A 24174-nucleotide genomic window follows, 5' to 3' on the forward strand; every position below is an offset into this window, starting at 1 on the left:
TGAGTAAGCAACTCGCAAGTTGTATAGAAATAAAATGCATTTTTGCAGGCAACTGTCGGTAATTCTCTATATTCAACATACTTTACATCACGAGCCAGAGATAACCGGAAGTTGAAAAATGTGCTCTAGCCGGTTGCTAAGGAGTGACGTCATACTCCTGCTCTGAACCCATCATCATACTACGTTTGCGGTTTGGGACTCCAACAGAGTTTTCGCAACTAATTTATCGCCGCATGGCTTTTCGTACAATCTCCCATTGAGACGGCCTGATCATTTTGGGGGTGGGATTTGCCTTTTTTGACATTTTAGGAGGTTAGATTTCATGTAATTCTAGTCAAGATCATTTTCGCGCTCCGTCTTCAAGGACATGGAGGCTTTCGCTGAGGCTTTCGACATTCGTCGACTGCATCTAGCTAGCGACCCGGTAAGACCGTGGTATTTAATGAATTCTCTGGTATGTGGCGGTCAGCCGACCAAATTTATGGCCAGGTGCCCTTTGGTAGCGAGTTTTCCAACAGAATTCGCCTCTGTGAAGATCTCCGATATCCAAAATGGCGGGGACTTGAGACAGAGAGCTTTCAGAGGAGAAGTCGTTCCCGTTGCCTCGTTATTCGGCATTTTGTGCGCAGTTCTGAAGAAAACTGTGAAACCGAGTGAACGTGTTAGCTACGCTTCGTTGAAGCCGTGAACGCTATCGAGATCGGAACAGAAAAGCAACCAAGTCCACGTGAGCCAGTAGTGGTTGAACCAGAACCACCCATGCAGCGAAACGAAATTAAGCTTGAGCTTAATATTGGTAACGTCGTTGAGGAAAATATCAAGCTTAAAGCCAGTCTGGACGAAGCAGTCGAGCAGTTGAAAACCCTTCGAGACGAAGCGCAAACCGACTGCTCACCGCCCTCAACGAGTGCAAAAGCAAAATCAGAGGAATTTCCGGACGATGTAGTGTGGACCTTGATCAGCGATGTTCGCGAAAAGTACCAGCTGCCGCTTGCATCAGCAATCGCTGGTCAGGTCCACAATCCCGAAGTGGCTAAAATGTTAAGCGACTTAGCGGAAAAATTGGTCGAAAAAAGTGGTCCAAAGCAAGCATTTGAGGTCATGCTTGGGGACAGTGCTCCTGATTTTTTCCAGTCACTTCGTGTCCCTGACTGGACCTTACTGTATTTTAAACTGCAGTCCAGAATCCCGGACCAAGGTTGGCAAACGCTATTGAGCCTGACTAGGCTGGGCCGAACTGGGGTAAGTGATTACCTTTATCTTTTTATTGTGCTAGAATAGGTATATATTCTTGCTTTGTAAAACGTATTTTACTTTTTTTTTCTTAAAGAGAAAGTGAGGGAGGGGTTCACAGGGTTGAGTCTTGACACTCATTATAATGATCTGTTGATATTAAGAATTAGTGACTGGTCCAATGAGTCTTTTCTGTCCCATCCCTTAGGGATGAAAGAAGGAAAATAATTTCATGATCTGCATATTCCGCAGGGTTTCGATCAAGGGTACTGTAATTAATTATTGTGGGGTTTAAACTGTCTTATAAAATGAGCCAGGATAAAGTAAAACCGTTAATTTTAAAATTAAATAAAATTTTTGCTTGTAAGTTATTCTTTGTAATTGTACGATTTGCCTATGAAAGCTTATGGTGGAAATTAGCAATATTAATGGGCTAGTTGCACTGTACCCCACAGTGAAGATAAATCAACAATAGCCTCCATTTCGCGCGGAATATGCTCAGATATTTGTCCGCAGACATTATCTGTTCTGAGAAGTGGACAGTTTTCCCGAGAGTGAAGCTGTGAGCTTCTAGGAGCAGATAATGTCCAAGGACAAATATCTAAGCATATTTTTAAAGCCAAATGGAGGCTATTGTGGTTACATGTACTATCCTTCAAATATTTTTCGCAACATGAAGCAACGAGCTTGAGTATTTGAACATTTCGTTTAAGAACAGTTTACCGTTAAAAACCTTTAGAGCGTATTTTGTTTTCTGATACTGCTGTATCGACCAGCAGGTTTATCTCTCTTTCCGTCACAAAAGCAAACCGTTCCCCCATCTTGACATTAATTGTGATTGTAAACAAAATGTGCCTTGAAGTTTTTGAAATTGGGGAATATCACTTGGGGAATATCATCGGATATTTCCCAGTTTTAGCTGGGGTATATTTGGTCACATGAGGCGTTTAGACCAATCGCGGGCGAGCGGAAATATTTAAATCAATCAATCAATAAACTTTATTTACCCTTGAATTTACAGTGTAGCACTGAAGTGCTAATATCTTTAATGGATTATAATTTCTGTTATATGCCCATGGCAGCAGCTGCTACTGATTTGACTGGCTGGTGTCTGAAGCCAGTCAAGTGAGACCTTACAGTATGTGTTCTGCTCAGTACATGGGCTTGACTTCAGCCACCTTAATCTTGTTTACATGCAGAGTAGAATAGTTATTAATTGGTGCAAAATGAGAAGAAGCATGAATATTCAGTACGTGCAATTGTCAACTGAAACATGTGCCTCCCTTTTGGAGATTTTAGGTGAAATCAGTGCAGCTCAAACTAATTAATAAGAGCATTTTATTATAAAAAGAACGTCGTGCATAAAGTGAATTGCGTTATTACATTACAAAAGAATAAATACGGTGTAGTAAAATTACAGCTTGTCAACTTAATCGGGACTGGGCATTATATTTAAAATTATTTTAAATTTACATTTTCAGATTTTCAAATTACTCCGAATTTACAGCCTACAGTACAATAATTGTAGGCTGTAAATTTCGATTTTTTTTTTCGATATTTAAAAATTATTGGATATGATAAAAAGCTCACCACAAAAAATCAATAATTTTGGAATTCTTTCTGGTATTGTTATTGATTTCACAGTTAATGTTTAGTTTGGTTATTTATTAAGATTACAACACTGATGCCCCAATCCTGCTAAACAAAAATCAAATCAAGGCTGTGAGGAAAATGGTTTTTGGGATAGTAAGAAATGCAATGGGCATCAGACCCCTGCCAGAAGGTGCTCCTCGTGGCTTTCAAGTCAGCCTGTCTGCTGCTGTTGCCTGGGCTGCGAGGGAGACAAGGTTACATCAACCCCACCAAAACACCCTGGAAGTCAACCTTAAACTTGACGGAAGACTTTTCTTTGGTAGGTGTGAAGTTTTCTTGTTGCAGGGATTTAAATGTTATTTAAAATTTTCTCAGTTATCTCTTATGGTATTATGCTTATGTCCTTTTTCTAGTAATTGGCATGGAATGGGTACTTCTTGTGCAAAAGAAGGGTTTCTCTAAACTATCATTTTACACACCATTCTTGCAAAAATGTAACGGCTTTCCAGGGTTTTCAAAATGAAAAAAAGTACCAGGAGGAAATGTGAAAGTAGCCGGAGGACAATTGCACCGCGTTAGCGGTGCCATGCGGCGAAAGCTGCACGGGGGAAGGGTGTGGGAGGGGGAAACCCCCTCCTGCTGGGGGGGGTCACAGCAAATAGTTAAATTTTGCATACCCAGAGATGCATTCTCAATCTGGTGCATTTTAAGGGCAAAAAAGTGTTTGTTTGGAGGTCATTGTAAACTGAATTATAAACAAGAGTTTTCTTCAAAATATCACTCAGATATAACAATTATTATACCAATTGGAATTAAAATCTGGGCAAAAATATCCACGTCCGTAATCAGCTACGTTACTGACATAAATTCATACTTTGGAGACAAAAAGTACCCGGCACAAACGCTAAAAGTAGCCGGTGACTTGCGTCGGGCGTCGGATGCTATTGAAAACCCTGGCTTTGAGCATTTTAATAACTTAAATAACTTAAATCCCAATGCATTAGTAATGTATTCACATGCTGTTCCCCACCACAGGCAGGCAACAAGTCATGATTGGCATTGTACCAGTGAATGTTCACCATGCATCTAGTGAAAGCTGCAAAAGTGTCTATCCAATTGCAATTGCCAATTGCAAAGAAAACAGGTGAGAGTAATATGAACTGATGATAGTTTCCTGTTTAAAGGGCATGCCATTCACAGTTTATCCAAGATGAAAATTATTATTTCGAGTCGCATATGTCAATTTAGGTAATTGTTGTATATCCTTTTGGTTCACCCAGATAGAAGTCCTGGCATTGATATGTGCCTGAGTGCTTCTGGGATATGCAGCATGAAAATTATTATTTCGAGTCGCACATGTCAATGTAGGTAATTGTTGTATATCCTTTTTGGTTCACCCAGATAGAAGTCCTGGCATTGTTATGTGCCTGAGCGCTTCTGGGACATGCAACATGAAAATTATTATTTTGAGTCGCACATGTCAATGTAGGTAATTGTTGTATATCCTTTTTGGTTCACCCAGATAGAAGTCCTGGCATTGATATGTGCCTGAGCGCTTCTGGGATATGCAACATGAAAATTATTATTTGGAGTCGCACATGTCAATGTAGGTAATTGTTGTATATCCTTTTTGGTTCACCCAGATAGAAGTCCTGGCATTGATATGTGCCTGAGCGCTTCTGGGATATGCAAATTGAAAATTATTATTTCGAGTCGCACATGTCAATGTAGGTAATTGTTGTATATCCTTTTTGGTTCACCCAGATAGAAGTCCTGGCATTGATATGTGTCTGAGTGCTTCTGGGATATGCAACATGAAAATTATTATTTCGAGTCGCACATGTCAATGTAGGTAATTGTTGTATATCCTTTTGGTTCACCCAGATAGAAGTCCTGACATTGATATTTGCCTGAGTGCTTCTGGGATATGCAACATGAAAATTATTATTTCGAGTCGCACATGTCAATGTAGGTAATTGTTGTATATCCTTTTTGGTTCACCCAGATAGAAGTCCTGGCATTGATATGTGCCTGAGCGCTTCTGGGATATGCAACATGAAAATTATTATTTTGAGTCGCACATGTCAATGTAGGTAATTGTTGTATATCCTTTTTGGTTCACCCAGATAGAAGTCCTGGCATTGATATGTGCCTGAGCGCTTCTGGGATATGCAACATGAAAATTATTATTTTGAGTCGCACATGTCAATGTAGGTAATTGTTGTATATCCTTTTTGGTTCACCCAGATAGAAGTCCTGGCATTGATATGTGCCTGAGCACTTCTGGGATATGCAAATTGAAAATTATTATTTCGAGTCGCACATGTCAATGTAGGTAATTGTTGTATATCCTTTTTGGTTCACCCAGATAGAAGTCCTGGCATTGATATGTGTCTGAGTGCTTCTGGGATATGCAACATGAAAATTATTATTTCGAGTCGCACATGTCAATGTAGGTAATTGTTGTATATCCTTTTGGTTCACCCAGATAGAAGTCCTGACATTGATATTTGCCTGAGTGCTTCTGGGATATGCAACATGAAAATTATTATTTTGAGTCGCACATGTCAATGTAGGTAATTGTTGTATATCCTTTTTGGTTCACCCAGGTAGAAGTCCTGGCATTGATATGTGCCGGAGTGCTTCTGGGATATGCAACATGAAAGTTATTATTTCGAGTCGCACATGTCAATGTAGGTAATTGTTGTATATCCTTTTTTGGTTCACCCAGGTAGAAGTCCTGGCATTGATATGTGCCTGAGTGCTTCTGGGATATGCAATGTTAACGAGTTTTTGAGAAAGATGATAATCTAGGCCAGGGTTGTATATCCCATCTGGTTCACCCAGGTAGAAGTCCTGGCATTTATGCTTGCCTGAGTGCTTCTGGGATATGAAACGTGATTAAATTGACCCTGCAGATGTTGAGAATGAGAGATTAAGTAAGTGTGACCTTTTTCTAGTTCACCAAGCTAAGGTCTATGTAAACTGGTTGCAGGGTAGTGAACTTGATCAGAATCAATAATTATTGTTATTGTTCTATGGCTTGTGGAAATCTAGGCTATTACTGTATACCCCATTTGGTTCAGCCGAGTAGATGCAATGGCCTTGATGTGTGCTTTCCGGGTATGCAACATTTACAGTGTTTTGAGATGTCTTTGAAAGTCTCCCATAAAATTAATGTTGTATATTCTTTCTGGTTCACCCAAATAGGACTTTCTGGCATTGTCTATGTCTTGTCAAATTTTGTCTCTGTTTTGAATAATAAGGCAGCAGTTCAACTGTGTTTCTAAGCAGTTTAAATGTTGAGACAGGTGTTGAGCATTATCTTTAAACTATGAAGCAACGTATTGCATGAGAATTATGTATTATTCAGGAGTGTCACAGGAAATGTCGGAAATAGAAATTCCTTGTTCTCCTATCAAGAATCGAAGCCGGCTTAGATTTTCCGATTACTAGTTCGGATGCTCTACCACTGAGCTACAGGAGACTCGTGGGAGCTAAGGCCATTAAACTAGGTTTATTAGACAAACGTCCTGCCTACTGCTTAGATTTGAATGTCAATGTGTGGCATATGTGCAATGGAATAGATGTGACGGAGTATTTAAAGCCCGGTCAATGAATGAGAATGAGGGCTGTTGTCGTCATTACCGTGTGTAGTTCCAGCTTCATAAATGCTCTGTCACTGAACTATCAAGCAACTCTCTGCTATTGTCTCCTTTATTGTGTGACGTCCCAGTCTCACAAACCGTTTGTCAAGAAGTGTGTAGTATCCTGGCAACAATGAGTTGGGGTGGTCACCCAATGATACCCCCTGAAAAGACTGAAGTCGACTTAAGGTTGTGATTTGTCTGGGAAAAAAAGGCGAGCTGGGGTAACCAACCCTTGGGGAGTCCGCCACAAATCACACCGGCGGTTAGACTTCAGTCTCAGGATAATACCCTTGCACTATCAAGTAAGCAAGGGGGGGACCAGGGAACCTGAGAATATCACAATCGTTGACTTTCTATATTTTAAAAGTGAACGTTAAGCTATTTAAAAGACTAACCGATATATAAATTTCCAACAAATAACATCTACATTACTACCAGTAAGGGGAATATTCATTTCAAACGGTAAACTTAATTCGCACTGGATTATATCCCTACGAGTCACAGAGGCGTATTATCCAAGAACGTTATCCAGAAATAGATTCCTTTGAACTTGGTGAACAGAAAGAGATACTCATCCAAAGAGGGCGGAAGGGTCGTTTCAAAGACGTTTCGCGAAGAAAAAAAATGCGATTGCCCGAAACGCGATATTAAAGTGAACTTAGAAAACGTTCAAATTCGCCGCCTTTTTTGTTCACCACTTGACAAAGTCTTCTCTCGATTGTTCTCGGATGGCTTAGATAAGCAACACGTGACTCCAGTTTCGTCTCAGCAGGCAATTGTCGACTTTTTGTGTTAGACAAGCTCTCTTTAGCCGATGACATTGCAAATAAAACACAAAGACCGACAACAACATACGAACACTCACTATTTTCCCTCACACCTCGTTTGCAACACTTAAGCTTTGGTTCCTGAATAGGGAGCCCGACAGACGTCATATGACGTAGGGACATCGGCATGGATAGACAGTAAAAATACAGGGTGTAGAAAATAGCGTTAGCTGTAAATCAAAACATTTTTCGCGGAAATGGATGCTGTGTAGATGCAGGTGAATAAAATAATTTATAATAATAATTAAAGAAATGCAAGGGAAATTTAATGAGATTAATAGTACTCTTCTGCATCCTTTCGGCTCATACGCACTAAATCACGTTCACATGCACGCATTTTCTGGCACCTGAGTATACATTTTAACCGTAGTACAGACGCAGACGATTTTAGCCAGTCTAAGAAAAATTAACTCAACACTAAAGAAAATGAAATTACAATAAAGAATATTATGAATAGTCCTTCTGCAATCGGTTAAAAATATCGAAAAATGGCTTTTATGGTCGCTACATACACACATGTACACTCGGTCTGGCAGCTTGCGCTTAAGTTTGTTTCATTTACAGCGTATATCCTTTTTGGCCTATATCGTATTAACCGCAACTTACATCAGACAAAGATCGCACTTTATTTTATTTCTTTTCCTGCAAAGCAAACGGACTATAAATTGGTAGTTTCACGGATAGAAAAAATCAAATGATTCTTGAAATTGAAATGTAAAACTCCTTCAACCCTCTTCTTTTCCCTTTTTTTTCGATGTGAAACCCGCTTTTCAAACTTAAAGAGGTTGTGATTTAACTGATGTTCGAACACTTTGATTTTAAAGCCTGTATACATGAGTTCTCCCGCCGCTGTCCCCCACCCGTATTGAAAGGCCGAGAAGCCCCTTGGGTCGAGGTTGGCAGTTGAGTGTCGTAAAACGAAAACCAAAGCCGAAAACAGACGCAGCATTACGATGAGCCACTCAGAACAAGAAGCAAATTCATGTAAAGGGAGTAACACCCGAGAAAACGCTTGCCGTTTATGGAGAGTACTCGTTGTTTACAACGGGCTGTTCTTGTCTGTTACCATCGTTTTGAATTCAAGTAGGGGTCTCCAGTGCTAAGACCCTAAACAATAAAACCCACTCCACAAGCGATGGCTGAAGGATTATTTAGTCTCTAAACGGGTTAACTGGTGGTCTTATTTTATGTCCCCATCTCTAGCTATTAATAAACGATTTAAACTTACTTTTATGTATTTCTTTTGCTTGTCCCTGAGTACCTCAAATGTCCAGAAATGCACCTCACCCCGAATTTGGGTACTTTACATTAGACAGACCTTTTTGTCAGTTTTCATATTATTTCTAATTAAAAACTGAATTATTGTATAATGCAATTCGAGTGATTTGATTGGCCTAGTGGCCATAACATATGCAAGAAATGACGACCATAAATTGTCGGCTGGTTATTCTTAGACATTGAAATCAGTAAGATCTAGCAATATTTCTTAATTGTTTTTAATAAAGCAATTATCCACTTGCGCTTGTTAGATGTGAGATGACTATAGCCAACTATCTATCATCTCTTAGTATAAATCTACTAGTGTTCTATCACGAATGCCGTTCTCTGATTGGCTACGCTACTCGCTATCTATTCTGTGATAGATAGTGAGTAGCGATTTTCAACAAAATGGCGCCCGCTTCTTCGCGTTTTCGAAGTGTCTGCGATGAGGAAATAGATAATTTACTTGTTTAGTTTTGAACGACTAGTAGATTTATACTAAAACAATTAGATTATTCGCTCTCGATTTCTATGCGTGATAGTTGATTCGGGCTTCGCCCTCATCAACTATCACGCGATAGAAATCTCGAGCTCATAATCTAATTGTTAAATATCCAATGCGCGCGGGATAAAAATCCTTTATTTTTATTTAAGCATAAATATTGGAGTACAAACAGGCGCGAATTCAATGTCTGGGTCCACCACGTGCATTAACACGATAAAGAAGACGTGAAAGACATCGAGGCTCAACATTTTGTACGATTACCACAGAAAACAAAACTTCCTCTAAGGAACGGGGTATTAGAAAATTTAGTGAGTATAACGTCTAGGCAACTTATTTCAACCGTATATTTTAGCTTATTTTCTTTTGGTAGCCTTTTCTAGTACTTGTGTGAGCCCAAGGTTAACACACGCGTACCGATTTATTGGGCCGAATTTTGTTTGGCCGATTTAGCCTGAGTTGATTTACGCATAACGATTTATCACATAAGAAAGTGAATAAGTGGACGAAAATCGACCCGGTTTATAAAACTTTATCGCAATGGAACTGCTTGTATACTGTAAACCTTGCTAAAAATGAAATCTGTCAAAGAGCAACAGAATTTATAAATCGAACAGATCTGAGAAAAAAAAAAAGCTCAGGCCGATAATTTGCAGTGCGCATATGAATGAGCCGACTAATCGGAACGATTATATTCCTTTGCTGAAAAAATTTCCGTTTTTCCAAGGATCTCTAAGTTGTTCACAGTTCCCAGTGTTAACGACATATTTGCCTTCTTCTATTCCTGTGTGGCGAACGATTTAAGTCACGATTCCGTTTTTCATTACATTTTAATCTCAATTCTGCGAAAAGATTCCATTACTAAACTGTTGGGTGCCCCGGTTTAAATTTCATCGCTTTCCAGCAGACTGCAGCAAAACATGTAACGTGGGATCCGTTTGCAGACACGTCATATCAACGAAAGAAATTTAATTAAAAGCTCGCAAAAAATATTTTTTAGGCGCAAGGATTATAACACTTTCGCGTTAAAATTAACGCCGCAAGCGAAACAGAAGTAATGCCAGAACGGATTCTATTACATTGGAATGCTCCGAGTTGTTTGACGTCCCGTGGAGAAACCAGGCAAATTGCCTGGTATCTCCAAGGGGTGCCGAAGTCTTATTTTCGTTGCTAAGAACCTCTGGCTCGTTATGAATTATACACAAATACTTAAATCATTGCCATACGACAAATATTCGTGGGTAAAGTAATTTTGCACATGCACAGAGCCATTCACAGAGTTATGTTTGGTGTTGGACTTGTGTAATTCATTCACAGGGCACACTTGTAAACACGCAGTAAACGTTTAAATATTTCGGACCACAACTAACCATTATTTTTCCTGTATTCTCCTTTTGTTAACGTTTACTTATAGACTTGAATTATTTCTGTAAGAGAAATATTCACAGAGTTATGAATTGTTTTGAACATTTTGTGTTGGACTTCTCTAATTCATTCGCAACTCGCAGCGCATGAGTTCTGTAAACAAGCTCTAATTTTAAGCGCTCACTGAAATATTTCGGACCACAACCAAACATTATTGTTCCTGTATTCTCCTTTTGTTAACGTTTCTTATAGACTTGAATTATTTCTGTACGAGAAATATTCACAGAGTTATGTGTTGTTTTGAACATTTTGTGTTGGACTTTTCTAATTCATTCGCAATTCGCAGCGCATAAGTTTTGTAAACACGCTCTAATTTTGAGCGCTCACTGAAATATTTCGGACCACAACCAAACATTATTGTTCCTGTATCCTCCGTTTGCTAATGTTTACTTAGAGACTAGAATTATTTCTGTAAGAGAAATATTCACAGAGTTATGAATTGTTTTGAACATTTTGTGTTGGGCTTGTGTAATTCATTCGCAATTCGCAGCGCATAAGTTTTGTAAAGACGCTCTAATTTTAAATTAAAGCGCTCACTGAAATATTTTGGGCCACAACCGAATATTATTTTTCCTGTATTCTCCTTTTGTTAACGTTTCTTATAGACTTGAATTATTTCTGTACGAGAAATATTCACAGAGTTATGTGTTGTTTTGAACATTTTGTGTTGGCCTTTTCTAATTCATTCGCAATTCGCAGCGCATAAGTTTTGTAAACACGCTCTAATTTTAAGCGCTCACGGAAATATTTCGGACCACAACCAAACATTATTTTTTTTTCTTCTATTCTCCGTTTGTTAACGTTTACTAAGAGACTATAATTATTTCTGTAAGAGAAATATTCACAGAGTTATGAATTGTTTTGAACATTTTGTATTGGACTTCTTTAATTCATTCGCAATTCGCAGCGCATTAGGCCTGGGGCAAACGTCGAATCTTAGTCGAACTTAATTCGTCGAACCTATTAATTTTGAAATAGGCGCATGAATGGTGCGACGTTTGCCGCAATTAAGCTCGACTCAAATTAATTGGTTCGACTCCAGCATAAGTTCGACTTGCCAAGACAATGCGACAGTGGTTCGGCGTTACAGCAAACGCCGTTCTAAACACGAGCTGAACTCAATTCATAAATCATGCAAATTACAAAATAATTGTTCAAATGTGATGGACTGCGCAAACGTCACAAAAATACCGACTCCCCCATCTGCCAAACGCTATTCCCCCCCCCCCCCCCCCTAACGAGCATGCGCTGTACAAATACAATTTCGCGACCAGAAATGGCGAGCTATCGAAAGTCATTGCTGACATCGCGCAGCGTGATGGAAATGTATTTTTAATGTTTCATGAACAAATGATTGAAATGCGAATTGCCTATTTGCAATAAATGCTCAGTGTTTGAGTCTTCTCTTTCTATTTTTCGCAATTAATTGCCAAAGAAAATCCCGACGAGCACTGTATTTCGGCATTTCGCTAGCAAGTCCTAGCAATAACTAGCCGCGCATCGAGTGAATAGGGACCTTACGAATGCAAGACGGTGACGCCAACAAAAACGTTATTTGAAAGTATAACTTTATTTCATTTGTGCTACTTCGCGATTATTTTAACTCATTCAGCTTGTACACAAACGACAAACTACCTAGGAACCAAATTGGTAGGAGTACCGTTCAAGTTAAGGAAGAGAATGAAAAATTCACTCCCGTGGGTTCACGTTCTCCACAAAACCTTGAATTTGGTCATTTCACGTTGTTGTTTTGCAGAGGACGACAAAGAAATGTGCCAAAATGTAAAACGCACGTGCAGAGCGATTGTTTTTGCTCATTAAGCCTTTTGTGTTGTGGTGTTGTCGTCGCTGTAGCCGTGGTATTTTCGTAAGGTCCCTAATAGCACGGGGACACGTGCTTATTCCCGTGTTTCACGAAGTGCAACTTGTGAATTAGGGTCTACGCAGGTTCGACGTTTGCTACCACACTGGAATTAAGTCGACTCTTTGTCGAACCTATTTTTAATAAATTCGACGCGACTTAGATTCGACGTTTGCCCTAGGCCTAAGTTTTGTAAACACGCTCTAATTTTAAATTGAAGCGCTCACTGAAATATTTCGGGCCACAACCGAACATTATTTTTCCTGTATTCTTCGTTTGTTAACGTTTACTTAGAGACTAGAATTATTTCTGTAAGAGAAAAAATATTCACAGAGTTATGAATTGTTTTGGACATTTTGTGCTGGACTTGTGTAATTCGTTCGCAATTCACAGCGCATAAGTTTTGTAACACGCTTTAATTTTAAGCGCTCACTGAAATATTTCGGGCCACAAACGAACATTAATTTCCTGCATTCTTTTCTTAAATTTTAGTTAGAGACAAGAATTATTTCTTTAGGGGAAATATTCCTAGAGTTATTAATTGTTTTGAACATTTTGTACTCGACTTGTGTAATTCATTCGCAGCGCTGATATTTGTAAACAGTACGCCTTAATTTTATTAATTTTAAAACGTTCAAATATTTCGAACCATAACCAAACATTTTTTCCTTTATTTCTTTTCTTGTAACGTTTATTATGAGACTATAAATATTTCTGAACGAGGAATATTTACAAAGTAATAAATTTTGAAACAAAAATTTTATTGTTATCCGAGCGGCCAAATTGCACGCGTGGAAACATTACATGGTAGCCAAATTTTCTTTATTGTACGCATTTCAAACTTTACACAAATGTATTAGTAGTTTCCACAGGCGAAATATTGCGCTTCTTTAGTCAGATCGTTTCGAATAGTACAACAGCGTCCTTTTTCAGACCAATTGACGCAGCGCCGCCGCAATATTTCAAGGTTGCCTGGTGTATTAAACGCATCAAAGTTTTCTTTATCTCGTTTTGTCTCGTTTTGTCAGTTCAAATGGCGTAATTCCTTTCTTAGAGTTCAAGAAACTGTTTGTCATGCGTGGAAGATTTTACTGGAAGAATCGGTTTCTGGGAATTTCAAGCTTCAATAATAATTGTAAAAATGTAACATAAAACGTGTTAAACGTGCCTATTAAACATTTGACAAACACGCGCTCTGCGCCTGCCTTGGTAAGTTTACTTTGAAACGAAGTCAGTCCTGAAGCTGCATGCTAACTAATTATTACAGCGAACCCTAATTAACAAGTTACAGGTATCGGAATGGGAAAATAACTTACCGACAAAGAAGCAAAGAAGAAAAGCGAGAACGAATAGTGATTTCATCTTCAAAAAAACTTGATAACCAACTCAGGCAGTCTGCTCGTTAATTTCTAAAATATCCCGCACCGAGGACAAAGAATAAAGAGGGCGATTTGAGGGATAGGATATGCATATGTATTGAACGTATTCTTGGAGAACCAATCACATAATGGCATTTAATTTCGATGACAAGTTTCCGCCAATCAGGTTTTGAGCGATGACAAGTTATTGTTTTGCCGTTGGTTGCGGCTCCATATTCCTAGAAAAGAGATGTTTCTGAGAAAATGACGTAATTCCTTTTTTAGAGTTCAAGAAACTGTTTGTCATGCGTGGAAGATTTTACTGGAAGAATCGGTTTCTGGGAATTTCAAGCTCTTCACACAGCTGATTAAAAAAATGTTGCATCTGTTTTTTACCTTCAGCAAATGTTAAACAGTGCTTGTCAGGAAAGGAAAAACCTAAAACTAAACAGGGAAAAGCATCTAATAAGTTTATATCATGGACTCCAACAATTCTAGGGGAGGTTGAATTCAAATGATTTCTTTCTCAGCCGTCACTGAAACGCACAAACATGCAGGGTTCTTACGCAGTCCTTTTCAGGGTGTAGTAACATGACCCCTCTTAAAACCCACTGCGTGGGAAGCCATTATAAACTCGCAACATGTTGCGTTTGGAATGAGCGTGACTGGTATATTTTAAGACTGGTAAGAAAATGAACAGTGTTACACTCTCCACAAGCTTAAACTGTAAACGACGTTTAATTACAAGTACAAACTGCGTACTGTGCGATTACATCAGCCATGAGCACATGATTCATCCTCGTTCTTCCCGGCATTCTTCACGGTATAGACAATCTCGCGTCACGCACCACTCACACGCGTGTCACAAGCTCTACACACTCCCCCTCCAAAACAAATGGACGAACGACACGCTAGAAAAAAAATGACAAACTAAACTGAGATTTAAGGTCAATGTTACATAGTCCTCTCATACGAAGAAATCATACAACATCTCTCTTATCCATGATCCTCAACCTTGGGTCCTGGATGACGCAACTGGTTTTCCCGGAATAGTCAGCAATAGGAAAGTGGTAAATAAGGCACCTGTAGCCAGGTCCCATAGTAGAAAGGTCCATGATAGGGAACAGGTAAAGCTGGTGGTGATGTCCACGGCATCTGAACGTAGTTAACTAATGGATTGACACGCTGGTACTCCGGGTTTCCTAGGGAGTTGTATGTGAAGATCTGCGGTGGCCTACACTGACGTTGTGGTCGGGTTGACAAGCTCTCCTCGGTGCTTATATCAAGATCCGAAAATTTCTCGTCAACTGGCCTATTTTCACTGCCGATGCGGAGGTCGACTTCTGTAGTTGGAACAATTTCGGCCTGATTTAGGGGCTCATTTGGCTCCGAGCATGATGAATTTGATGATCCCGTCTCTTGTGAACATCCCACTAATCTGGTTTCTGTTAGGTCGTCACTCTCGTCCTCTGAGGACAGCTCATCACTTGTCTTTGGTGGCAATGCGGAGCTCGTGATGGCTCTCCTGGCCTGATGATCAAGTTCAACTACTGGGCTTCCAAGTTCCAGCGCAACACAAGGCAAAAGTAAGTTCCTGTGGAGCACCCTCGCGCGACCACGCCCATTCTCTGGCTTGATTCTGTAAACCGGACTATCCCCTCCCAATCTTTCAGCAACGACGTGGATGGTCTCTTCCCAGTGTGATCTCAATTTTCCAGGGCCGCCCCGTTCGGCTAAATTTCTAACCAGCACTCGGTCCCCGGGTTGAAACACTCCGCCTGACACTCTCCTGTCATAGTAATCTTTGCTACGTCTAGCAGCCTTCTTTGCAATCTTCTGAGCAATCTGATATGCTTCGTCCATGTCTTCCCGCCACTTGCGCACATAGGAATTACAGTCAACTCGACCATTATTGTCCTGATTCAAGTTAAATATAAGATCGATGGGTAGTCTTGGATTACGACCAAACAGAAGATAATATAGGGCGAATCCAGTAACCTCATGTTTGGTGCAGTTATATGCATGAATCATCTTGTTAGGTGATTCGTCCCATTTGCGCTTCTTCAATTCGGGAAGGGTCCTGAGCATTGACAACAACGTGCGATTCATCCTTTCCACTTGTCCATTTCCTTGGGGGTGGTACGGCGTTGTGCGAGACTTGGAGACACCAGTTAACTTTTTTAATTGACGCAGGAGCTGATTTTCAAATTCTCCGTCCTGGTCGCTATGGAGGCGAGCTGGAAACCCAAACCTCGGAATGTAGTCATTGAAAAGTTTTTCAGCTACAGTACGTGCTCTCTTGTTTCGAGTAGGGTAAGCCTGAGCATACTTTGTGAAGTGATCAACTACGAGTAAAATATACTCAAATCTTCTTTGGTTCTTTTCCAGGAGAAGAAAATCGATCGACACCATTTCAAAGGGTGCTGTAGTGGTGATACTTTCCATAGTCGCCCTAACTGATGTACTTGGTTTCTTGTGCCGAATGCAGCTGCACTTGTTTGTAATGAAATAAGTGATGCCCTGCTGCATGCGGGGCCAGTAAAACCTGGACCTAGCTAAATCCACCACTCGGTCAACACCCAGGTGACCCATCTCAGTGTGTAGCTCCCGGTAAACAAGTTGTCTGAACTTTAATAGAAGAACTAACTGTTGTCGATTCTTAGTTTCGCGCCACAGAGTTCCGTCTGCTGAAATGTGAAGATTATTCGATTCTCTTATATAACAAAACGTCTCATTGTCCCTGGTCCTGCCGCCTGTCAACTTAGGGGGATATCCTTATTGTTTGAATTGCATGATTTGTGAAATGACTGAGTCTTCCCGCTGGGCTCGCTGAATTTCTCCCGGTGCCAATTGTGTAAGAGTTAAGTCGCTGACAATGGGCTCTTGGTCTGTAATACTAATATTCGCAGAGACTAAAGTTAACGACGGAATCCCTTCCACTCTCTGGCGTGTTAGTCCCTGTATCGTTGCATCAATTGCTTCCTTGTCCATTCCAGCAGTACAGCTATCCATGTACTCACGGGGGTCTATCGGTCGGCGAGATAGTATATCTGCGTCAAGGTTAGTTTTCCCAGGTCTATATCGCAGGCAAACATTGAAGTCAGCTAGCTCTGCCACCCATCGATGTCCAACAGCAGACAGTTTCGCGGAAGTTAATATGTACGTTAAAGGGTTATTATCTGTATAGACGTCAAATGATGGAGCATAATATAAATAATCTCGAAAGTTTTCAGTCACAGCCCATTTTAGAGCCAAAAACTCCAGTTTTCCCACATGCAAGTGATAGTTTTTCTCTGCTGGGGTTAGGGTCCTTGATGCGTAACCGATAACTTTCAACTTCCTGTCCTGCTCCTAGTATAACACGGCACCAAGGCCTTCATGAGAGACATCCGTATGCAGTACAAATGGTTTGGAAAAATCGGGAAAAGCCATCACTGGTGGTCTTGTTACACAGTCAACTAGCAAGTTTAATCTCTCCTGGTGATCGTCTGACCACTTGATCCTGTGGTTATTTGGTAGCTGTTGTTTTCCCCCGGCTGTAGCATTAGATTTACCACCTTGATTAGCACTCTGCGATACGGCCATAAGGTCATAGAGGGGTTTAGCGATGCGTGAGAAATCTGGAATGTACTATCTGTAGTACCCCAGGAATCCGAGTAACTTGCGGATGTCCCCCACAGTGTTTGGTTTCTAACTTTTCAACTTCTCAACTGCTTTCGTATCCTCCGGGTCCAAAGAGTAACCATCAGCTGACACGATCCTACCTAAATATCTGACCCTTTGCTGGAAGAAATTGCACTTGGATGGTTTTAATTTAATCCCATGTTCCTGAAGTCTACGCAGTACTCGCTGAACATCTCTGACATGATCTTCAAATGTTCGGCTATAAACTAGAATATCATCGAGGTATGGAATACAGATATCGTCACGTAATCCGCGCAAGCATTCCTCCATGCATCCTTGAAAGGCTGCGGGGGCATTCAATAAACCAAATGGGATCCTGTTCCATTGATATAGCCCCCAAGGGGTGACGAATGCGGTAAAAGGTCGGCTTTTTCCGCAACAAAGCCCTGATGATATGCCTTCCCTTGGTCGAGAACAGTAAGCCCCTTATTACCCCCCAGCCCATTCAGAATATCCTGTATCCGTGGGATTGGCTGGCGCTCAGGGTAAGTTTTTTCTGTTAAGTTCTCGATAGTCAATACATAATCGTAAACTACCATCCTTCTTCCGAACACAAACCATGGGGGAAGAATATGCCGAGTGGGACTTGCTGATCCAGTTGCGATTGATCAAGTCTTCTATATACTCCGCAAATAGGTTTTGGAATGGACACATAGTTCTTTCGCACGGGCTGGTCATCATCTAGATTGATTTCCAATTCCAAATTATCAATGCACCCAACTTCATTTTCGTCTCTGGCAAATGCATCAGCCTCTTCCCGTAACATTTGGCAAACAATGGATTGCTGTTCTTCTTCCAAATGGCTAAGGCCAACCGGCGGGTCCCACAATTCCTGTGCTTGTTGCTCTGATGGGGAAACATCAACTGACTCTCTTTCCTGGACGTGCTCCTGGTCTGGCAGCTTCGGAATAGGTAACACTGACTTAACCATTTGAATCTGACCTAGTTCGGTTCTTCGTTTCAGCAGGATGTCCTTATCGATGTTGTTATGTACTAAGATTGTAACCTGGCTGGATGTGTCCGGAGCTATCTTACTCAGTTCCTCAGATAATTAAAGTCCCTCCGGGAGATCGCCTTCTTCCTTTGGCTCAAATATTATCGGCAATTCTTCTACAACAGGCCCGGGGTGGACACGACACTTAACTCTAACTGACTGTCCCTTTGGAACCATAACATCTTTCTTGCAAACCCTGACTACAGACGTGCCAGCATCTTGAGTCCTTGTGCGAACAATATTGACAAATGTCCCCAATTTGGAATAGTGAACTGAGGGGAAAGATTGTCGAATTATATATTCAGGAACAACTACGGGGTCTCCATTGTGTTTCTTCAAAATCTCCTCTATCACATTGAATCCAATAATGGGTAACTCCTGTTCCTGTTGTCCCACTATCACTGGTACGGTCAGCTCATCCGAGTCCCCAGAGTGATGCAAACAACACCTTCTGTTTCAAATCCAGTAGGTGGATAAGAAACTCTTGAGGCTTTTCAGTAGCTTTTTGAACGGTTTAACTAAGCTGGTGATATAGTTCTGTTGCTGTTCTCTCTTGATAGTGAGAACGCAAGATTCGCCTCATTTTTGCAAGCGTCAAATCCGACTTTCCCTCTAAATAGCTCCTCAGACTTTATGGGTAGGGTTTATGGCCTTTATTACGGATTCTTTGATTTCATCCTCTTTGTAATCATTTCTTAACCCGTGTTCAATCTGATGTGCCAGCGAGGAGAAACTTAGGCGATCTTTCTGCGAGATGTCACCAATTTGGCCTGAAATTTTGAAGTCTCTCTTTATCTTAGAAATCGATAGGACTGGTTGTTGTTCCGTTTTTGACCCGCTTCCTTCGGAATGCTCGACTGATTCTGTTTTCACCTTGGATTCTGTCGTCTTCTCCTTCATGCCTACATACAACGCCAATTCCTTGAGTTTTGTTTCGTCCAGTTCTTCGGTCTCGAGATAATTATTTAGTGCTTGAATAAACACCAGGCCCCAGTTGTTCAAAGGCCGGATAACTTTATCCGCTGGATAAGGCACTATACAGGGTCTAAAATAAACTTCACGTTAAGTGTGTCCAAGGTTTTCGTACACTTCCAAACTTTGCTGTGGTTAGAGTGTGCATATTCGCTTGTACAAGAGGAAATACTGAAATCTTTGCACAGATTGAAACTGTCGGATAGTGACTTATCCACAGGATAAAGTTATCCGGCCTATGAACAACTGGAGCCAGTCCTCCTTTACTTCCCGGCGCCAAAGTTATGTTTACTTTACTACAAACATCTTTCAATTTTTCTTCGCTCAAGCCACAAAACGCCACTTGCAAATTGATTAGAAGAGCCTCAAGAGTCTCCATAGTCTATCAAATTAAAACTTGTTACTCACCAACCACTGACACACAGTCAAAATTTCTCTCCGGTAAATAGAGCACCGCTTCATGTTTTGTACAACTTCCCAGGCCAGAGGTGAAACACGGTCCATTTATCGCCGGTTAAGCTGCAAAATTAACGATGCTAGACGGTTCAACGTAGACAAAGCTCCCAGCAGTCCTGGCAGGGTCGCCAATGTTACACACTCCACAAGCTTAAACTGTAAACGACGTTTTATTACAAGTACAAACTGCGTACTGTCCGATTACATCAGCCATGAGCACATGGCTCGTCCTCGTTCCTCCCGGCATTCTTCACGGTATAGACAATCTCGCATCACGCACCACTCACACGCGTGCCACACGCTCTACAACAGCACATCATTCTCAAGTTGCGTTTGTTTAATCAGGTCCCAAACCAACATGTTTCAACAACCTGCAACAACAATGCCGCAAGATGTTACGACTGTTTGTCCTTGGCTTTAGGTATGTAGCATGCGAGCTGCGAGCAAGCTATCTATTTAGGTCAGCCGCGAGAGGATTGAGGCGCCCCCGCTCCAATCCTCTCGCGGCTGACCTAATAGACAGTATAAGGTATGACGTACGGCAGAATTTTTGGAAAGAAATGTGTTTAGGTGAAGTTTGTGTAATCATATTCGGCCCGGTAAATCAGCGAGATTTTTCGAAGAACGGGCTCCTTGATACGGCCAAGATAAAGGATGCTAAATATACTAAGACAAATTCTTTGAAATAAGCTGCTGTCACGCAAAAATGACTACGTATCAAGTGAAACGTTTTCGAATGTCGAAGACAAACGGTCTTACATCAGCACATTTTCATACCTGTTAGGATTTTATCCACAACGTTTCAAGGCAATGGCCAAATTATAGTGCTTTTTATCGCAGTTTCGTATTTGAGTGAAGGTACTTTGGTCATATGTTTTTGGGTTTTGACAAAAATATAGCCAGAACCCCCTCGGGCAATGTCCTTTAAACTGGAAGCCTGCAACTGGCCAACATGCAACTATCAGCTGAGAAATGCTGCTTTTTTCAGTGATAGCTGAGTACAGAAACCATAAATGATTACTAAGAAAGGTTAAATTTTTTGTAACTGAGATTGCAGGCTCTCGTATAGACCTTCCATTCTTTCTTAGCCTAACGGTACAAATATATACAATTGATACACGTCATAATATTCACTCCTGGTAACAGTATGTTCAAAATATTCTTAGAACTGCCAATGACACAACAATAGGCGATTTCTGCGTTGACGGTATTTTACTTCAAATAAAAAATTGGAAACTGAGGAATTGTGGTAGTTGTAATAAATTACGTCATCGTAAAAAGGCCTATTTCTACACGAGATAATCATGAAACAGAAGATTGAATAACATTCCATTCTGATGGTGCTAAGTGCCAGTTTTCCTCCCAGTATTTAGTAGACACTAAAATGAATGGATATCATCCTAGATTTAAATATTTTCAAGGGTGTGAAAATTTCAGGCTGGGCATTCCAGGACAAAAACCGATACTGTTATTTATGAAAATGAGCTACAACCATGTTCATGAATCCTCAGCTCTAGCTACCCTTCAACAATAACCATTCTTGTCGCAGGAAATCTGCTGATATAGGAGTTATATGTATAATTGTCATTTAGTGTATGTAGATTTCACCTTTAAGTATTTGAAGTTATTGTAAGTAATAAAAGTTAACTATATCGATCTCACAAGCATAAGTTCATCCTTAAATTACCAGTGGTGTATAAATAAAGATTGATTGATTGATTGATTGGTTGATTGATTGATTGATTGATTGATTGATGGATGGATGGATGGATGGATGGATGGATGGATGGATTGATTGATTGATTGATTGATTGATTGATTGATTGATTGATTAATTGATTGATTGGAGCAGTAGAGGGGGACCAGTCCATAGGGAAATAACCAGACATCTAGCGACGCCTGTTGTAACAAGGACACAAAGGCTTGCGCTCGATTGATGGTGCCTCGTGCGCCTTCCTTCCAGTTATAATAGGGACCTTCAGATTTGACTACGAGCACGAGATTGAGCACGAGTACAACTTTTCAAACCTAGTTTGCATGGTTAAGATAATATATTGTTACTCCAATCTTGTTTCTAGATTCTCCATATCTGCTGATGAAGAAAGGAAAAGAGCGAGAGTGCTGGGATGGGACTGGTTATCTTGTACTCCCACTCATATCTGAAGGTCCTTAAGTTAAACAATCGGGAATGCTTTCTAAAAGAAACAAAAAAGGCTCTTTCATGTCGTACAGCGAGTATTCAAATATCAAATTTGTTTAATTTGTCTCCTGACAGGAATGACGAGAGGACAGAGAATGAAGTGGAAGTTAAAGCAAGGATTCTCTTCTTTTCAATTTCCGCAAAACTAGAAAGCATTCACGAAGGATCTGAAATTAAAGCATTTGTTCGAATCGACCATTATTCTTCCTTGAATCGAAAATGGGAAACAATGGAATTCGATGGTGATTGCTATAGCCAAGCATTGAATGAAATTAAGAGAATCGAGGATTATATGCTTGATGTCCCAAGTAGAGTTTCCCGAACGCCTCACGATGCTCTTCCACACTTGCGCATGCTGGTGACTACAGGAGTGGCAGATGGCAGCAAAATAGCTTTGTACCTTGAACTACAGAACAAGATGAATGCAGTCCAGGTCAACTTGGCAGGGATTAATGAATCCGGTTTATTCAGAGTTGATGAACTTAAGCGGTTGTTGGCTGAATTAGAAGACATCGACATTGGAAACTGTTCGTGGGAATATCTAGTATCTCTACGAGTGGAGTAACCCTGGATATACAACTACTGACAGCTATAGATGCTAAAACCTTTACAGTGTTTAGTCGTAAAGTCAAGAGCGTTGCATTTCAGAAGAATTGTCCCTGCAGGCCCTGAAAGGTTAGGTGAACTTACATAGCTCCCCGGATAGTAGTTGGGTGTAGCTACCAATGTTAAACAAAAGCGAGAAAAAAATAAAAATAAACATGGTGGGTCAGTTATTAAAAGACAGTTTAGACGGTGTTTAACAAAACCATGTTCTAAGCCATTTTCAATTTTGCCAACAATCATATCTAAACATTGGCTGCTACTGATGGTAATAAGAAGGCTTGATTCCAAAACTAGAAAACTATTTATCTATACTTAAAATAAACCACTTATTAAAAGATTTGGAGGCCCACTGATTATCTTAAGCCGCGGCCAAAGTTAGATTCTGTTTAACTGGTCGAGTATATATTTACATCTGTATGTAGAGTTTAATACTATTAGCAGGAGTGCTCTATCAAGTTTAAAACACGACGCACAACCGGGTGTTTTAGGTTTTAGACCTGATAAATCACGAACTGCGAGTTTATCGGACGGCCTCAAAAGGTCATCCCGCAGGGATTTAGATAAAAATGTCAAATGTTAAATGCTTTGTTTATAGCGGAAATGCACTTAGCTACCCAAAGCTTATTTACAGGCACTTCACTCAAAAATAACGGGAAACAAAATAATCCAAATTAAACATAACAGATTTCAATCCCAAATGGCAGGAAGCCTAGGCAAACTAGCTGGCTACATACAAGCATGGCCGAGGACGGGGCTTGAACCCGGGACATCGGGATTCCGAGTCCGCCTCCCTTAAACCGCTGTGCCACTCCGCCTCCTAAGATAAGTGACATGACACATTAATTGAAATGAAATAAGTATTTTTGAAGGGAATGAAAGTTGTGAAAGCATATTTTATTGAGCATGAAAACGTGGTTGTTATTTTGCTCTCGTTGAGATTGATAACTTTAAGCTAAATGATTCCAAAACGCGAATTCGCTAACCAAAAAGTGCACAGCAGGAAAACTCTCATTTAGATAATTGTATTCCGAAGTTACGCAGTATGCTACAAAGTGGCCCTTCAAAATATTTTGTGCCGAGTGGCAAAGATCAAGAGGCCGACGATCAAATCCTCGGTGCTCTGACGTGACTGATTTCCGCCTTCCGATAGAATAATATGCCAGGTTCAAATCCATCAAAACAAAAATAGTTTAAGAAGCCAAATAAACATCAAATGAATGAAAATTAGACAAAAAAGCCTAGTTAGCATGATAGCTCAGTTGGCAGAGCACTGTTGCGGTATCACAGGAGGCAAGGATTCGAGAACCGTTCAAGCCTGAATTTTTCGCACCTCAAGTATGCAGTTTAAGGCCTGGTTAAGGGATTTTAAGAGGAAAAATGGTTTATTCTAGATAACTTTAACAAATTCAATGGCACTGAACTGAAATTTGGAAGATAAAACGATCTTATCATTCTGAAAATTTCTAAGCATAATAAGTAGTGCTATAGATCACGTGAAATGTCACGTGATCGTTTTTGTGAAAAAAGCAAGATTTGACAGGTAGGGGACGGTT

General features: G+C 40.4%; 2 protein-coding genes across 2 annotated transcripts in view; one reads left to right on the forward strand and one right to left on the reverse strand.

Moving 5' to 3' along the window:
- Nucleotides 1–13808, reverse strand: part of LOC146459559 (lymphocyte antigen 6E-like) — a 19000-nt gene extending 5192 nt beyond the window's left edge. The window contains exon 1 of the mRNA XM_085089242.1: nt 13668–13808. Coding sequence (XP_084945368.1) covers nt 13668–13713 — 46 coding nt within the window. The 5' untranslated portion in view covers nt 13714–13808. The remainder of the gene's footprint in view (nt 1–13667) is intronic.
- LOC146459560 (uncharacterized) overlaps nt 1–23567 on the forward strand; it is a 28219-nt gene extending 4652 nt beyond the window's left edge. Inside the window, exon 2 of the mRNA XM_085089243.1 lies at nt 22091–23567. Coding sequence (XP_084945369.1) covers nt 22245–22580 — 336 coding nt within the window. The 5' untranslated portion in view covers nt 22091–22244 and the 3' untranslated portion in view covers nt 22581–23567. The remainder of the gene's footprint in view (nt 1–22090) is intronic.
- The last annotated feature ends 607 nt before the right edge of the window (nt 23568–24174 follow it).

Source organism: Pavona decussata, unplaced genomic scaffold (assembly GCF_977016875.1).
Source record: "Pavona decussata unplaced genomic scaffold, jaPavDecu1.1 SCAFFOLD_218, whole genome shotgun sequence".
NCBI classification, from domain to species: Eukaryota; Metazoa; Cnidaria; class Anthozoa; order Scleractinia; family Agariciidae; genus Pavona; species Pavona decussata.